This window comes from Lissotriton helveticus, chromosome 5_1, assembly GCF_964261635.1.
Source record: "Lissotriton helveticus chromosome 5_1, aLisHel1.1, whole genome shotgun sequence".
NCBI classification, from domain to species: Eukaryota; Metazoa; Chordata; class Amphibia; order Caudata; family Salamandridae; genus Lissotriton; species Lissotriton helveticus.
The window spans coordinates 1,508,562,541-1,508,579,656 of record NC_136065.1 but is presented as its reverse complement, the minus strand read 5'-3'; the positions used below and the strand labels follow the sequence as shown (position 1 = coordinate 1,508,579,656).

The 17,116-nt window shown below is 45.5% G+C and overlaps 1 protein-coding gene across 1 annotated transcript in view; it reads right to left on the bottom strand.

Moving 5' to 3' along the window:
* The window catches only part of PLXNA2 (plexin A2), a 561,219-nt gene that overhangs the window by 201,234 nt on the left and 342,869 nt on the right, over positions 1–17,116 (bottom strand). Inside the window, exon 6 of the mRNA XM_078644504.1 lies at positions 4,140–4,263. Within this exon, the coding sequence (XP_078500630.1) occupies positions 4,140–4,263 (124 nt within the window). The remainder of the gene's footprint in view (positions 1–4,139; positions 4,264–17,116) is intronic.

Genomic DNA, 17,116 nt, shown 5'->3' with positions numbered 1-17,116 from the left:
CTCTGAGAGACTGGGTGCGAACCTGTACAACTCTCAGACCTCTGGGCCCTGGAGGGACCCTCACATGCAAGGCCCCCATCTATGGCACAATACAGGGATTTCCAGGCTCCCCCTCTCTAGCATCTATCTCCAGGCCAAGCAAATCACTCCTGCAGAACATTCAGACACCCAAAGTGCACCATCCGCACAAGTGGCCAGCCACACACACTGACTGACAGACACTGCTCAAGCGGTCTCTCACCATGTTCTCCCATTGCTAAAGGAATGTAGAGGTTACACTGGCCTACTAGGCCGTGTCAGAACTCCCAGGTGGTGAAAGGGAGCATTGCTTCTATGTATTGTCCTGCTAACAATCTTAAAGTTAAAGCTACGTGATTCTAAGAACATGATGCTCAAGCACACTGTTGAATTTTTCATCTCTTTGGGCAAGTTACATTTGTGTTCCACTGCAACCCTGGCAGCCAGTTATCGATTGCAATGCTTTGAAGTGCTGCTCTGCTAACAGCCCAGACAAAGGCTTTGTTTAACACTTCTCACAACCCAAGGCTACACATGCATCCTCCATCTAGTCTCCCATGCCCCTTGCGTGATTGTGGCACCCAGCTATGTTCCCTCACCCCGTCCATGTATTGCATCCTCCTTCACCCCTTGCACGTGTGTGCTGTCCTCCTCCATCCTCCTCTACCCTGTGTATGTGTGTGGTACGCTCTTTCCCCACACCCTGTGTGTGTGTTGCATCATCCTTCCATCCTTCCATGCCCCTTGTGTGAGTATTGCATCCTCCTCCACCCCTTGCGAGTCGGTGCCACCCTACTTCATCCTCCTCTTCCCCGTGCGTTTCTGTGGTACCCACCTTCTATCCTTCACCACCAGTGTGTGTGTGGCACACACCTTCTATCCTTCCCTGGCTCATGCTCGAGTGTGGCACCCTCCTTCTATCCTTCCCCCATGCATGAGTGTGGCACCCTCCTTCTATACTCCCCTGTCTCGCACATGAGTGTGGCACCCTCCTTCTATTCTTCCCCGGCTCGTGAGTGTCTGTGGCACCCTCCTTCTATCCTTCCCTGGGTCGTGCGTGAGTGGGCACCCTCCTTCTATCCTTCCCCAGCTCGTGTGAGCGTAACACCCTCCTTCTATCCTTCACTGGCTCGTGCGTGAGTGTGGCATCCTCCTTCTATCCTTCCCAGGGTCGTATGAGTGTGGCACCCTCCTTCTATCCTTCCCCGGCCCGTGTGAGTGTGGCACCCTCCTTCTATCCTTCCCCAGCTCGTGTGGCACCTTCCTTCTATTCTTCACCGGCTCGTGCGTGTGTGGCACCCACGGCTTTAAGTGGGATGAAAAAACATGGGGGCTCTCAAAGGCTAGCAGGCTTAGAGGTGCAGTGCCGTATGGGTGAGCACATGAAAGCAAGTTCTACAGTGAAAAAGAAAACCAGAAATATATAAATTATCGACGAAATCCTGTAGCAAAATGTTCATTTTGGAACTACTTAAGTAATACATTGCTACAGGATATTAATTTGGGACCACTAACTACAAGGTTTCTTCAGTTTAAAGATATTCCTAAATTTGAAATTTTCTTGGATGAGGTTAACCCCCCGGTAGCAAAATCATTATACCTCAAATTCAGATATGAGGTTCTGCAGACCAATGATAAGACATCCAAATGGGGTAGTAATGTACAAGACAAAGATTCTGACAAATGTGGTTTTTGTAAAAACACTACATCCGTCAAGGAAAATGCTATGCATATCCTATTTTTCTGTCCGGCATATCAATACTAGAGGGAAAGATGGATAAAACCCTTATGCAACACCCTTAAATTAAGACACTGTAGACAGGCAGAACGGATTTTACGATCTGATACTACTCGGTTGGTAGTTGTTTGTGTGTCTAGGTTTCTTATGAATGTAATGTTCCACAGAGCCAAAAATGGCCTAAAATTGTAATTGTAGTAGTGTTTTATTTAAACTGTCACAGGAGAAAATAAATTCCACGTAACTTTTATTCTGAAAATGACGGTCTATTTTTTTATTACATTAAAACTATAGCAATCAAGTAGGGATTGATCGACTGAATAGTAACATTTTAAGCTCCAATGAAATGTACGATTTTACTCTCAATACCCCTGTTTACCTTTTATACTAATATAAATATTTATCTTTTTATATAAATGATTTTACTTGTAAACCAACGATGAATCGTGGAAACAATTGCCCCATCCCTGTTATTTGGTTTAAATGTTAAGACTGTTTAATTGCTGTGACGATGATTTTAAAATTCAATGCGATGTATTTGTATTTTATGCACTTTTATGGTCTAATGTAGTCCGAAATAAAGAATTGAATTGAATTGAATTGAATTGAATATAAATCATGTACATCTGAAATGTGCTAAACTGAAATTTCTGAAGGAGGGCGAAGGAGAAGCAAAATAAAGAGGGCCGAGATGGAATCGTGAAAAGCCAAGAGGGAAGAAGAGTCAGAAAGAAGCAGGAAAAGGAACATGAAAGGTGAAGAAACATTAATTAGGACAGTGTGAGGTGTTGGGAAGGAGCTAGGAGAGAGTGAGGTGTTGAGAAGGAGTTTGAAAAGAAAGGATGTGAACAGAGGGATGGGGAAGAGGAAATCAAGAGAGGTGAAGAGGTGGGGAAAGAGAGCACGAGAGTGGGACAAGTGATATAAGGAGGAAAGATGCAAAGAGAGAGGGACTGAGTGGAAAGAAAGGAAAGCTTTGCGGGAGAGAGAGTGGGCGACCAAGGCTGGCTGAAAAGAATACGAGGCTAGGTTACCCCATGCCTGTACCAATCACCATTCCAATGGCAGGCCATGCCCCTTAAAACACCAATACCATAGCACCAACATATTAAAACAAAGTAAGCGGAAGACGCACCTAATCCTAACTCAGAGGACAGTGTGAGCAGAACATGTTTTTAATGCTGCCAGCTTGCTTTTTGCTGGAGATCCAATCTTAAATCTCGCTCCATCACTGGGCGGTTCCCTTTCCACTGCAAGAAATAGGCCCAGGTGCCACTTTTTTTATACACCCCCTCCTCCCCCAAAGACTTACCCTACATCAGTCCCAGTGCTCCATTTCCAGCCTCCATGTACACCCCACCCCCTGGTACCGGCATCAATGGAGTCCCCGTGACCACAGAATCTGTCTTCCATCATCAGCATCCACCACGCCCCAGTGCACTTCGCCGCTACAGGCCAGTGAAGCTTCCTAACACCCATTATCAACCTCCATGCATTACCACCTCCTCCAGTACCTGCCCTGCATTGCCCTGGTTTCCACCACCTGGATTCTAGTGCCTCCTTGTCATCCTCAGAGCTCCTTCACTTCATCCAGTGCCAGTCCCACCATCAAAACAAATGCGCCCCACTCCATGATGCACCATTATGGGCTCCCACACCTAACCATTACCCAACCCACCTGTCACACCTCACAGTACTTGCTCCCCTTAGCCAGCATCACCAACACAACACAAAATGGCTTTTATTTCTCCATGCTCAAGGTAAGGAGAGGTCTGTAGGTTGCAAAAACAATTGTCAGCACAATTCCCACATAGCCTCACCTGCTCCATTACCAGCCTGCACTGCCAGCCTCCTCCATGATTCCCACCTACCCAGTACCAGCCTTCAAGAGCAGCATCCATGCATCCCGACCTGCCCCAACTCTTGTCATCCAGACCCACCACACCCATGTGCCAGTGTCATCAGGGGTTATCTTTTCCACAAGGTATCTCAGGATCACATTCACTAAGAAAGGCGTGAATTAATGTATGACATTACAACGAAAACCAGTACAACACATACCTATACAACGCAGTCTTACAACACAGCTTCCATTACAACGCATGCCTTTACAACTCAAGCCATTACAACGCATATTCCATTACAACAAAAATTACTATTCTAACACTGCCAGGTACTTCCCCCAGGAAGCACCTGGCTAGTCAGGTGCTGGTCAGTGAGGAAGGTGCTGGTTATTGACCACGTTGTAAAGACATTGCGTTGTAATGCCTGCGTTGCAATCAATGGATGTTTCCCGGCGTGATGTAAACAAAGCCAGAACCTACCCCATGTTCACACGGTTCAACAGAGATGATGAGAAGGCACATGATCGCCCTGCACTTACCGGGAGGCTGTGCTCAGAGACAGAGAGGCTGTTCGGCTGCACTGTGACACTGACGCAATGTGCAAAATTGGTAGCAAATCTGTAGGGCTGGTCGGCGAGCTCACACTTATCCCTCCGAGAGCACCTGGGGGAACAAGATGGAAGACACGTGTCAAAGTACAGTATTGTCTTTTCAATTACAGGCCAAACAGGGAGTTCCCTAAATGTGCTCGTCTGGGGTTACCAAGGAGCCCTCAACCAGCAAGCATTCATTTTTCCCTCAGGCAATCACTGTGAGAGGACAATGAAACTGACCTTGAAATATCCTCAAAGGAGGGCTGGCAAAAATCTGACTCTGGGTGGTTTCAGCTTTGACTGCATGTCAGTGTAGCGGGCTAGAAAATTGCATTCAAGGTCTTGTTAACTACATTGTCCATTTTGCAGATAGGGCATTTGTGGGTAAGTATTTCAAGAGGTGGTGTCTGCTCTAAATCTGTGTACATCCTGATGGTCTTAGGGTAGATTCGCTGCAGTGCATGCAGTGTGGCTGTCTGTGCATCATCTTCATCCGAGGCAGGAAAAACATTTACAATAGCCCAGTAAGAGACATCTCGTCTAAAGCAAGAGCTATACAAGACACTTGCATTTCTTTTTTGCCATTATTAATTGCATCCACCATTCATACTCGTGCTTCTGGTATAATTGTTATCTTTTCAAAATTAAAGATATACCTGGAACCTCCATATGAAACTATGTATTACATGTTATACATTTCACACAAAGGGCTTCATTCAGAAAAAATATAGGAAACGTACAAGTGGAGATGGGCACCTCTGCCTGAACATACTTTCACTACTTTTTTAAATGCATAAACATTCCCAGGATTATGTCTTGGTAACTGCACAGGTGGGGAAGGGGAGTGGGGGTGTCCACTCATAATCCTGGGACGGTCATGTGATCATTCAAGAAGGATCCTACTCCTACAGTACAAACAAACTTTTTAAAAATTATTGTTTATTTTCCACAGGGAATAGTTTTTTCTCCATTGACAAAAAGCAATTCTCTTACATCCCCACCAAATTTGAGGTTGACCCATTTCCCTTCCCATGCTGGCAGAAGATTTGTGGTAGCCCTGTGCAAGAGTAAGTCCATTTCTGACCCTTTCCAGGATGGAAAAGGGAGGGAACAGAGTTTGGATGTGCCAAAAAGTCTAAGAAAAACGTGGAATGTCAAATTTCCATTCCTGGTGAGGGAATTATAGCTGGTCGTGGTAGAGACATCTGCCCCTGCCAATGGTTTTACCCCCTGCTTGGATTCCTTTGGAAATTCCTTGCAGGTGTGAAAAATGTCAATTTGGTGGTAGACTTCGGTTTACCACTGATTTTACCTTTGTAAATTGGTCCCGAAAGAGGTCTCTTATAGATCAAGGATTCTATTTAATCATTTCCTGTTTTGAATTGTATTTTAAGACATTATGCATAGAAAAAACATTGGTCATGCTTGAAGCAAAATATTCAAGTGGATCCTCGTCAGCACCAGGAAAACCATCACCCAAGCCCTCTTTGTATGCCATCTCAACTATGGGAATGCTCTCTACGCCAGTATCACCACCCAACTCCTCATGAGACTCCAGACCACACAGAACGCAGCAGCTAGACTCATCCTCAACCTCCCCAAATGCACCCACATCACCCCCCACCTCAGGAATCTCAATTGGCTCCTCATCAAGAAGAGATGCCAGTTCAAGCTCCTAACACACACATACCGAGCTATACATGACCAGTGACCAACCTACATCAACCACCTCATGAACTTCCACCAACCCGCCAGACACCTCCAATTCACCTCCTGGGCCCCTGCATGCACCCCCCGCATCCGCTGCAGCGGAGGCCATGCCTTCTTCTACCTCGCTGCAAAACCCTGGGACACCTGTCTTTCCACCTGAGAGCATCTCCCTCCCTGGCGGAATTCAGAAGGGAAGTGAAGACCTGGCTTTTCGAATGAGACCACCTACACCTCAGCGTCTGGATAACCTCGGGGTGAAAATCAGAGCTCTAGAGGATGTATTGATTGATACTGATTGATTGATTGATTGATTGTCAGTTTATACATAGGTAGACTGACGAGGGTGCTTAACCTAATGAGGTATCTCATGAGATTATACTTTATGGTCAGGAATTCATACATAATCATCTTCATTTTGGCATTTCAGACCTTTTGCACCCTGAGAAAGTGCTGTACCAATCTCTAATACCTCTACATCAGTCACATGCAGACTGCATACATAGTTTACAGACCAGAGACTTTACACATTGTTTTTAAGTCTTTCATTTGATTCAATTTCTTCTTTTCTATTAAAAAGAGTTCAATATATCCCATTTGACAAGCAAATGATCGCAATGCCAATGCGATGATTACACTCCTAGACTGGGCAGTTACTTATTCCATTCATTTAAAATAAATTAAATAAAATAATAAGCATGTGCTGACATCGCAGGTTATTAGAGGGACATGACTACGAATTTTTTTTAAAAATATATATAGGCTGTACTGCGTCATCTGGAAACCCGGACTGATGCTGGTGCAGGAGAAGAGGACGCTGGAGAGCCACATGATACCCTTCAAATACTGTACCCCAGGCGCATAACCCCATTGGGCTCAAAGTGCTTCAACCCAGCCCCCTTCAATTGTGTGTGTCAGCCCGTCCGAGACAGCTTCCCGGGAACACACACAGCCGCACCTGAGTACTTCACAGGTCTTTAAAAGACAATTTACTTGCTAACAAGGCTTTGTTGTTTTTTCACCCCTTCTTAGAGCCCCTGCATCTCCATTCTGCTTATTGCTGGAAGAATCAGCCCATGCGAAATTTTTAGTAGTCCCCCCCCTCGCCCCCTCCCCCCGAAGCTTGCCTCTAGTTGCGCCTCTTCTGTATCCCCACAACCGTGGATTTGCTTCTTCCTAAACACAAGAGTGTTCACAATCAGACGTAGTTAACTTATCAAAGACCAAGTAGTCTACAGGAATAGATGCTCCCTGTTCTTGCCAACCCTTCCTAGTAGGGCATCACTTATATTGTTGGCCCACTCTCTCCAGTTCTCCAAGGCATGGCATGAATCTTCATTCCATCTTTCACTGATTATTATCTTCTTATGATTGTGAATTTGGATGCATCCTAGGTCTCACAGGGCTTGCAAAACCATACTAAGATTCATGGTTGGCTAGCAATCAGATACATGTTGATCTAGCCTAGATGACTCATTTCAAAAGGACCACAGAGTCAGCAATTTCCTCCAAAAGTTCACAGTTCTGCTCTGACATCCCAGGAACGCTTAGCATTTCCTCATAATGCATGCCAAGCCCCTAGGCTCATGTGTGTGAGTTGGGCTGTGCGCCCCGTTTGATCGGGTCTGCGAAAGGCAAGGCACACGAAGTCCCTCCTCTCCCAAGGTAGAGAAAAACGATGTGAAAATTATTGGAACCTTTGTCCCCACAGGCTTCATGTTTTTAATAAAATTTAAAAAATCTAGTCTCAGCTGCTAGAAAAGTCATCAATATTACACATTTTGAGAGGCAAAATATATTTTGGAATGCATACAATATGGAAATTAGGAATCAACTCTTCCCTTCCACAGTCACCCTGAAATCAATTTTCCATACGCGGGCTGTCTGCTTAATTCTACCTTCCAGCACTGTATCTAGGGGCGAGCCGGGGAACAACACTATGTCAATATTATTTTCTTTCCTGCCAATGACATTCCCTAGAGTAGATATGCTACTGCAGATTTTGGGTCCGTCTGCCATTAATCTAAAATATGCATTATCATAACTGCTGGGGCTCTGGGGAACCCTAAGCCCTACAGCTAATTTCATAATATGAAAAATCTGTCAGCAAACAGCAACCAAAAATAATCATTCTCACTGAGAACACAAGGCTGCAACCCCAGATTGCACTTAGCTATGAGATAAAATACCAGATCTGGGAAGTCAGCAAAATAAAAGAAGGCTCACTCTGGCAAACTGTCAAAAAGCTACTAAAAGACTATTATCTTAGAAAGAAAGCATTTTCAAACATGACAATAGACTATCCGCAGGGAGATTATCTGAAAATGAATTGGGAAAATCATTTTTCCCACAGGACTCAGTCTTACTGGATAATGAGCATTTCAACAAAAAATACAAACAGTTTAGTTTGGAGATTTCAGGACCACACATCAGTGTTTGAAAAAAATGAGTCAAAATTTCACTGTATTGAAGATCAGCAAGAAAATCCGACACTATTTGCAATGGTGCACTCTTGGAATGTTTCAACATGTATGTTCTGTTTTACGTTTGTGGTCAAAATATAAAGTTAGTGACTTTTGTTTGTTACCCTCCCCCATACTCGCTGCCAAATGCAGAGGTCTTCAAATAAAGGCAGGGGGCAAATTTGTGAATTAATGGGCAGGTGGTAAGACGGCCACCAAATGGAACCCTTTAACCGAACTAAAAGGTCCTTATGCTTTGTTGAAAATCTTTTGCAGTTGATAAGATTTATTTTCCCAGATAATATATTCACTGCTCATCCGCAAAGTAGCACTTTATCAAGTAAAACATAAGCTTGAACGTTTTGGCTATAGCGTTTGAAAAGGGTATAGTCCTTAAATGTGCGCATGCATACACGGGCTCCACCTGTAGCATACTTTTGGTCTATCACTCCTTGAGAAATGTGCTGCTGCAGATTTATTCAAAATGTATATTTTCCTATGTACAGGATAATTTGTCCCAGTTTTTAGGTCTCTCCTGCAGACAGCTTTTAGCTGGCTGTCGGAGAGAGGCTCCTACAGAGCAGATCAAATACTTACATTGAGCGTGGTATCTGCTCATTGCTTACATCAGTTGGCTTTATTGTCACTCTCCTTTGCTTGCTTCCTATTCGTTAGCTCACCTTCTCCTTCTTCTAGTGTTTGTCCCGTTCCAGAGCGTAGCCTTTTTACCTTCACTTTATTTGGATGACTTTTATCCTTTCACTTCTCGCTTTTGGAAAACTGCTTTTGTCTTTTTCATTAAGCGCTCTATGAAAGTGTGTGTGTTTTTTTGGGTCTCTCTTGTGTTGTGCTACTTCTTCTTCTCAATACCTTCTCTTGTCCATTAGTTCCCCTTCACCCACCCCTCAACACGCTCCTCCATTGCTAATCATACCCCTCACAGTAGTTGTCATTATTTTTAAGATGGCCCTGCAGCCAACGTTTGCTGCCAGGCTGCTCTGCATGCCATAAACGACTTTCGTGCGCCTCTGTTGCTCCCCTGCCGCTTCCAGTTGCTTGCCCCCAACCACCCACCCTACTCACTGCAGTTGTTTATTGATTTATTTTGTTAATTTGTTTTGGGGGAGGGCCTAGAAACTGCCATTTGCTGTTGGGCCGCTCCTCCAAAAAATAAAAAGCTTTCCTTCAAATACTTTTTTACATTTACTGATCTAAGTGGCATCCGCCACCGGCTGCACTTATGGCCCCTGTGTGATATCCAGCGTCTTGTGATGCCCATGCAGGTTTAGCCAATACCTGCTCCTGCGGCCTACATACTCTTCTCGATGTCCCAATAAATAATTCCCTTGGGCATCCAGCTCCCCTACACCACCAAGTATCTAACAAATATCAAGCTACAAAGATGACCAGCTTGTCATCTCTTCTGCCTCACCCTACCTGTGGGGTGCAAGATACACATGGAATCAAATCAGGTGCAACAAAGATTGATTCCGCTCAGGCTCCACTCTGCGTCATCGTGCAGTCATGACAGTTCCCTGCCTTTATCCACGTGACAGTAGCCCACCCGCTGCGCTCCACACATGGCTGTGTCACTAGCAGAGATGGAACTCCACTGAAAACCATCCTAACCCGTCTAGCTCCTGTTTCAAGTACATCTTCCTAGCCTTTAGCACTCACTCCTAATCTTGAATGTCAGTCACCTGTCACCTTCAGGACCTCATGGACAACCTTCATTCTCTCCGACCTTCCACCTCCCACGGCATCACTCCCAGAAATCCAAACCACAACCCAAAATACAGAAATACAACTCAAAGCTCATCCCCTCTCTACACAAACAGTAGCACTCATTCCTCCAACACTCACTAACCCCTGTTTGATCTTGGACACATTATCCCAGGCCCATAAAGCTCTCAAAGCCTCCGCCTCGTGCCACGTCCCAGTGCCCAGCACTCCTCCTAACCCACCCGCCATTATTAGCTTCATTGTCAAACTAAAGTTAAAAGCCAGCTTTAATCCTGCTTACCTTAATAGGGTACAAAATAACCTACCCCAACTTCTCATTCAGAACTTCCTAAGTTTGTTTCAATAGTCCCCTTCAGACTGCATCCGACTTTTACTGCCCCCACAAGTCACACCCAGAACCCGCCAGCCTGATGCTGGACTTCTTCTTTCATCTACAAGCTCAGTACAGAAATGCATCCAATTTTTGAGGTGACAAACCACTGCAAATAAAATATAGCCCTTTCTGAACTGTTGTCTTCACTCAACTTTCTCAGATCTGCAGGCTTCCATGACATTGTCACGTTACAATACCCGCACCTCCAATGATTGGCGCAAACTGCGGACTACATATTCCCTCTTCTCCTCTATTTTTATCTTATAATGTGATTTGAATATGAATGCCAATCAATCACTTGCCACCCAAAGCGATCTAGCATCTGTACAGCATCTCGCAAACAAATGTTTCTGTTTTTTACCAATCGAAAAACCAAAAGCCCGGTCCTTTATGATACCCTCTTGTCAAGAGAGCATCGTCGTTCTGATTGGACGCCCTCCTGACAATGGGACAATCCACTGAGAGACCAATGTTCCAAGAGGGAGCATCCTCTTGCTCACCCTTCAAATGGGACAAATGCTGTAGTACTTGCATTAATGAATGTGGATCGATAAGACCCGAGTTGTAATCCTGGTTTTCCTTTGACTGCACTGTGTGATCCTGGGTAAATCTCCCCACACACTCATAACCCCCTCCCTCCATCGAGCATCAGTTCAATTACCTGTCAGGGACAATTGAAAGTGCTTATAAATTTGTCCAAGTACCAGTATCAGGTACTATTTAAAGGAGGGGGGGGGGGGAGCTTGACCTACATTTCCTGGACCAGCCCCTTGGATAGCTTCAGCCCCACGGGACCAGTTTTCAACTGGGACCAGTTATCAATTAGAAACGGCGGCATCTCGGCCTGGCAGTTCAATGACAGAACACTCTGCACCACAGACTTCATTTAGCAGACGGACCATGTCCATAAGTGACATGTTTAACAAGGTGCTGCCCTTTGGGGACCTGCCAACTCTAGCGTGCGCCCTACAATGATTAAACGGAGAGGTCTGATGGAGCTGCCTTATGAATATGTTAAGGGCCTGAAGATTCTTTCTACCCACCTGAGACCACCACCTGCTAACAAACTCACAGAGCCACAGGGCAGACAGGCGCTGTGCAGACTGCGCAGGGTGGTACACCGTACAGGTGGGTGGCGCTTCACGGACTGGTGATTATAGACTAACACTACTCAGGTACGCCAGGGGCAGTCAGAGGCTGAGATGTGTTTAATCACCATCACCCCTGACGAGCTGTGCCATGGTGCCAATGCCAACATACATTAAAGAAGAGAACAAGGCCCTGCACAGGTGTGCTGAACCTGTCATTAACATGACCTCCCCCTGGTTGAATACACAATATCCTTTATGTCCCCCCACCCCACCCCGAACAGATTAACAGATAACGTGCCTCACTATGCGCAAACCTTGTGTTAGTTACCTCACATCCATGTAACCCAGCCGTTACACCGTACAAAGGCAGCACTTCAGTTGTGCAGTCCTCTTTCCAAGAGTGCCACGAGGCCGTTGATTAGGTATATAGCACTTAAAGTTAAATTCGGAACAAACACGGCGCTCGTCGGGATGCTTCTCAGAGGACTCCACCGGCAGCCTCGAAGAGGCGCAGACGTCACACTCCGCCGCCATTACATGGGTTGCCCGCAGCGCTCGAGCCGTGCCAGGCGGCCGTGCCCTCTCCGCTCTCCTTCAGAAGCAGCTCGACTCCAGTCTCGAGCGGTGCCGTGCCAAGGCCAGGCGCACCCGAGGGGCTCCGGGGAGTGCTTCTCTTCAGAGCGCCCCCCCGCCCGCCAGGCCGCAGCGCGTGCGCTGCCCACGCAGAGTGCCCGTGGCCGCCCTGGCACGGCACTGGTAAGGAGGGCTTCACCTTGAGCCACACCGGGCGATGGTTAACGTAGCTGAGTGGACCGGGCCCCCCAAACCTGACAGCAAGCCATGGAGAGCCATGCGACAGACGCAGACGGAACGTGCACAAAGAAAGCAAAGAGGGCACACTCTCTCTAGGCACAGAGGTGACAGGAAAGAAGTGCTTCTGATAAAAACATCCCCGAGGTCCCCTTTTATATATACACGCATTAAATGAAAAACATTTAACGTTATTTGCCATACCCTTGACTTAAATGTTTTCGTCTGTATTATGTTTGGCAAACATCTGTTTGGGTCACAGTCCCTACATCCTCTGACGTTGTGCCAAGAAGACGAACACCCTGGCCTGAAGTACATGGGTGAGTTAGCTGCAGAATAAAGGTCTAGGGTGGCCGTGCGGTGCAACTGCACGCGCTCCCAGTGACAAGCAGTACCTAGGGTAACAAGGAAGTGGTAGGACTGTATCCAAGGGGACTGAGAGGACGCATCGAGTCACGTGACAGGTAGAATCACGGAACAGGTTATTGTGTAGGTTTGGTTACTCCGACGCGTCTCCTCCACACTGGTGGCAGGTAGGGTCAGGTAGGAGAGTTACCTTTAGGGTAGTTTCTCCAACGCAGCGCCCCGAGTCACCCTGCAGGTAGAAGACGTTGGCGATGAGGTGAAAGCAGTTCATGACAGATCGGGTGGCATCAGTTCAAGTGGTGAACAAAGGGAAGCGGGAAACAGACACCGAGCGCTTATCCTCTTAGAGAAGGGCTCAAAGGAGCAGGTGATCACCTTACAGATCAGAACACTGGGACCGGTCCCTGGGGGTCGCCATCCTAAACCCACAATCACGCAGGCCTTGTTTCCAAGAAGACTAGGAGTGCTTGTGACAAGAAAGCCAAACACTTTGGCGGCAAGGTCAAGTTAGGAGTCAAGCCATGTTGCCATAGAAGGCCTACCGTCGCAAATACTGATGAACAAGGAACAGACTGGGCCAGAAAGAGGCTGATTCCAGCCAACCCCTTTGTCAGAATGGCTATTTCTTATGTCGGGAAGAAAGAAAATCTGTATCCCTGCTTTGTGGCATTCCTACCTACCAACTTCCACCCACCACTTAGGCCTGGAGGTGACAAACGACCAAAAGAGATAGCTATGGTCTACTTAATGTTATGTTAATTTAAAAATGTTATGTTAAATAGCTTGCAGAGCGCGGAGCTGCCCCAGGAAAAGGGTGTCCCGGCGCTAATCACAGTCAAATGGAGAGACCACTAGAAGGGCTCGGGGCCCTAAGGTGACGGGAAAAGATAAGTCTTTATTGCCTTATGGAACGCCAAGTAGTTTTTCAAACTGTGAATAGGCAAAGGGAGAGAATTCCATAATTTGGCTGCCCGAGTGCGGAAAGCACGCCCACCGGCCCATACTCTCCTCACCCTCGGAACCACCACCAAATGTTGGTCCGTAGAACGTTGACATTGAAAGGAGGTACATAAGAGATAGACAAAGTGGAGACATAAGGAACAGGCAAAGAAGGGATAAAGAGGGAAGAGAAAAGAAGAGGCTGTCCTAGAAGGAATAGACAAAAGGGGCAATGTAATGCATTGTATTAAACAGAGAATGGCACTGGTGGTTGATAGTGGAGCAATGGGAAGGACGTACATAGAAACGATAAGAGATGGCATAGACATAGATGACAGAAAGAAGAGACACGTTAGATAAAAGGATAGAGAAAGCTGATACAATAAAGCGATATAAAACACAAGAAATATAAACTCAATATAAGAGAGTGAAGAGTTGGGCAGCTTGAAGAGCAGACAGTACAGTGACAGACAAATTAAATAGAGAGACGGGTAGGATAGAGACATTGAAGAGAGAGAAAAATTGAAACGAGATACAGCAGAGATGGATAGAAAGATACCAGAGACTGAATTGATAGAGGAAATAAACAGAATGCAAAGAGGAGAAAAACAAGAGACACAGAAGTAGGGAAGAGATCTAGAAATGATAAAAAAAATGACATAAAAAAACAAGAAGAAATGTCCAAAAACCCAACCAGCATATTTAAAAACAATTGGGGGAATCAGTATGGTATGGTCCTGGGGAGTGTTCCAAAACCTCTTTCCTTAAGGTCAGTGGACTCCATTTCTTGAGCTCTCTTCATGTCTTCCACCAGGCTTCAGGCACCCAATCTAACTCTGTCACCTCCTTGAGTTTCAAACATTTTATTTTAAATGATTTATTATGAAGCTTTGATGGCTGTGAAGTGACCCAGTATAGGGTTTGGAGTTGTTGTCGTGATCAGTTAGATTGACTGCACGCATTTATCATTTGCAATAGATCTTGCACACCAGAGAGTGAGTTCACACAGGTGTATGATATACAATCCAGTAGACGTTGAGCATTTCAGCCACCGCTGTCTTCCCTAAGTATTCTCTGCTGAAGCTTTACCAAGTGAGAAAGGAACAGAGCAAGATGGGAGCACAAATGTAGGGCAACAGAAATAACGACTGCTTTACGACCACTACTAATAATAATATGCATTTATAGTGTGCATAATCCACTCACTCGCAACTTCTATAAAACGCATCTTTATTTAAATATCAACGTAGTACTCATTTTATCCAAGATGAAATTCTGAGCAGAGCTGCCGTCCTTCGAACCTGTGAAGAAAGGCACACAAAGATCTTGACAGAAGACATTCAACCTTCTTGGCTTTCCTCCTCGACTGACAGGGTCCCAATCCTCCTTGCTCCAAGCCGCTTTAGAGCTCATTACCAAGAGTTATAATGTTGGGATGGACATATGTCTTTTTTCAAGATGCATGGAAAGCCCTTGTGGGTGAGGTAGCATGAAAAGGATGAAATATAATAAAAGGCCTTACATAGCAAGTGACCTTCAAGAAGCCCCGCTGCCAGAGAAGGCATAAAGCAGCATGCCGGTGGCTTGTTTTCTGAGATATTAAAGCACGGCGCTAGTCAGTCCCTCCGGAAAGAGAGCCGAGCTCCTCTGAAATACAAAGGCCATATTTGTTATTTATTGAAGCAATTCTTTTTCCTTCCAGTCGAGTGTTCCTGGTTTTATAGGTTTACCCTATGAGGTATTTCGAAAAAAGGCTTAAAAATAAGAGATCTGATTTGAGATGCACCTCCAAGTGAAAAGGTGCTTTTTTTTTAAACAAGAAAATGTGATTTTTTTATGGATGCGGCCATAAATTTGATATGCCACAAACGCTTTAAAAACTCAGCTTCAGAGACTGTGTGAATGAAAATTCCAGAGTTATGACAACATTGCATGGGTCAAATCTGATGCTGTAAAATGCCACTGGCTGCACACATGTGCTCCTTGTGTGTGGACTCCAAGCATGATTTGACACACACCATGAGAGAATGTGGCAAACATAGTGAGTTAATGGTACTCTGATTTTTTTTACAACTGGCGTGTCACTGCAGTATACAATGATAGCATTTTTAACCTGACGTCAGACCGTAGCAGAAATTGCATTTTTGAAGTGACTCTACAGCTACTGTAAACCATATTAAATTTAATAATTTCTCAGTATGGAGTTTAAAGCATTCTGCGCCGTGAGTAAGGGGTAAGAAGACTGTATCTTTAAATCCCTCCACAGAAAATGTCGTAGAACTGGAAGATCTGAGCACCATGGCACTTTTAAACAAGCAGGATTTTCCACTAATGGAGAGGTAAGAAAACAGTCCCCACTCGCCCATAACCCGACTAATCCCAAAAAGAAGAGCCATGGCTAGAGAACTCAAACAAAGCTCAGAAAGTGAAGTGTATCGTGGAAATAAAGTCACGATGGCAAGGACAGATATAAACAGTTTATTCTGAGGTATAAACAGTGTGCGCCCCAGTCGGGCAAAGAGTTATGCTCTGTGTACATTCCCTTCGGAGCCTGGGGACTATCTCAAGAATTACTGGTGGGTCCAGGGTGGCTGCAGACCGCTATGCGCATCAAACAGAGGTAATAGCCAACTGGGGGAAAAAACAATGCACTTCCTATGCAGTGAAGGATCCGAAGCTCTGTTTCTCCAGTCCACAAACCCCCCACAACCTCAACAAAACCAGCACTGACAACAAAATAAACACCCACGAGGAGTGCATTGTACACATATAAACTCGCACCCCAGCGGAAGCCGTAGATACCCACCGCAGAAGAAGAGAGGCATGTGTTTCAGACATTAAACACCATGTGCTTATCTGAAAAAGCATCTTCATGTCCATGTGCATGTCTAGGGTACTGGTCAGCCTTGTCAATTCACCTGAACCGTAATCATGCAACAAGTACACATCAGTGACATCCATTGACACATCCCTCTGTGTATCCATATATGTAACAACACGCGTCCATGTATCCGTCCAATGGTCCATCCCTCCGCCCAACCATTCACTCATCCATCCATTCACCCGCTCATCTGCCCGTTTCCGTCCCAAATGTACACACAATGACCCACACCTAAGCGTCTACTGCATCTGCCATCCGAAGAGTTGACTGCGTGAACAACCTCCCATTGTGTAAGGTGATGGCAACAGAGGCTGACAGTGTCACAAACACACCTGAGCTCTTCTAAGTAATCCTAGGGATTTCAATGTCCTTCACCTACGTGTACACCTGAGTCCTCTACCTCTGAAGACAGAGTCTGGGTACAGTTAACTGAATGAATCTTCACCCCCTAACTACCCCATTCAACCTTTTCTATCTTCTGAATGTCCTCTACTAGTACGAGGTAGAAGCATGAATCATACTAATCCTTTGTGGGTTCCGGAGTAGCATGC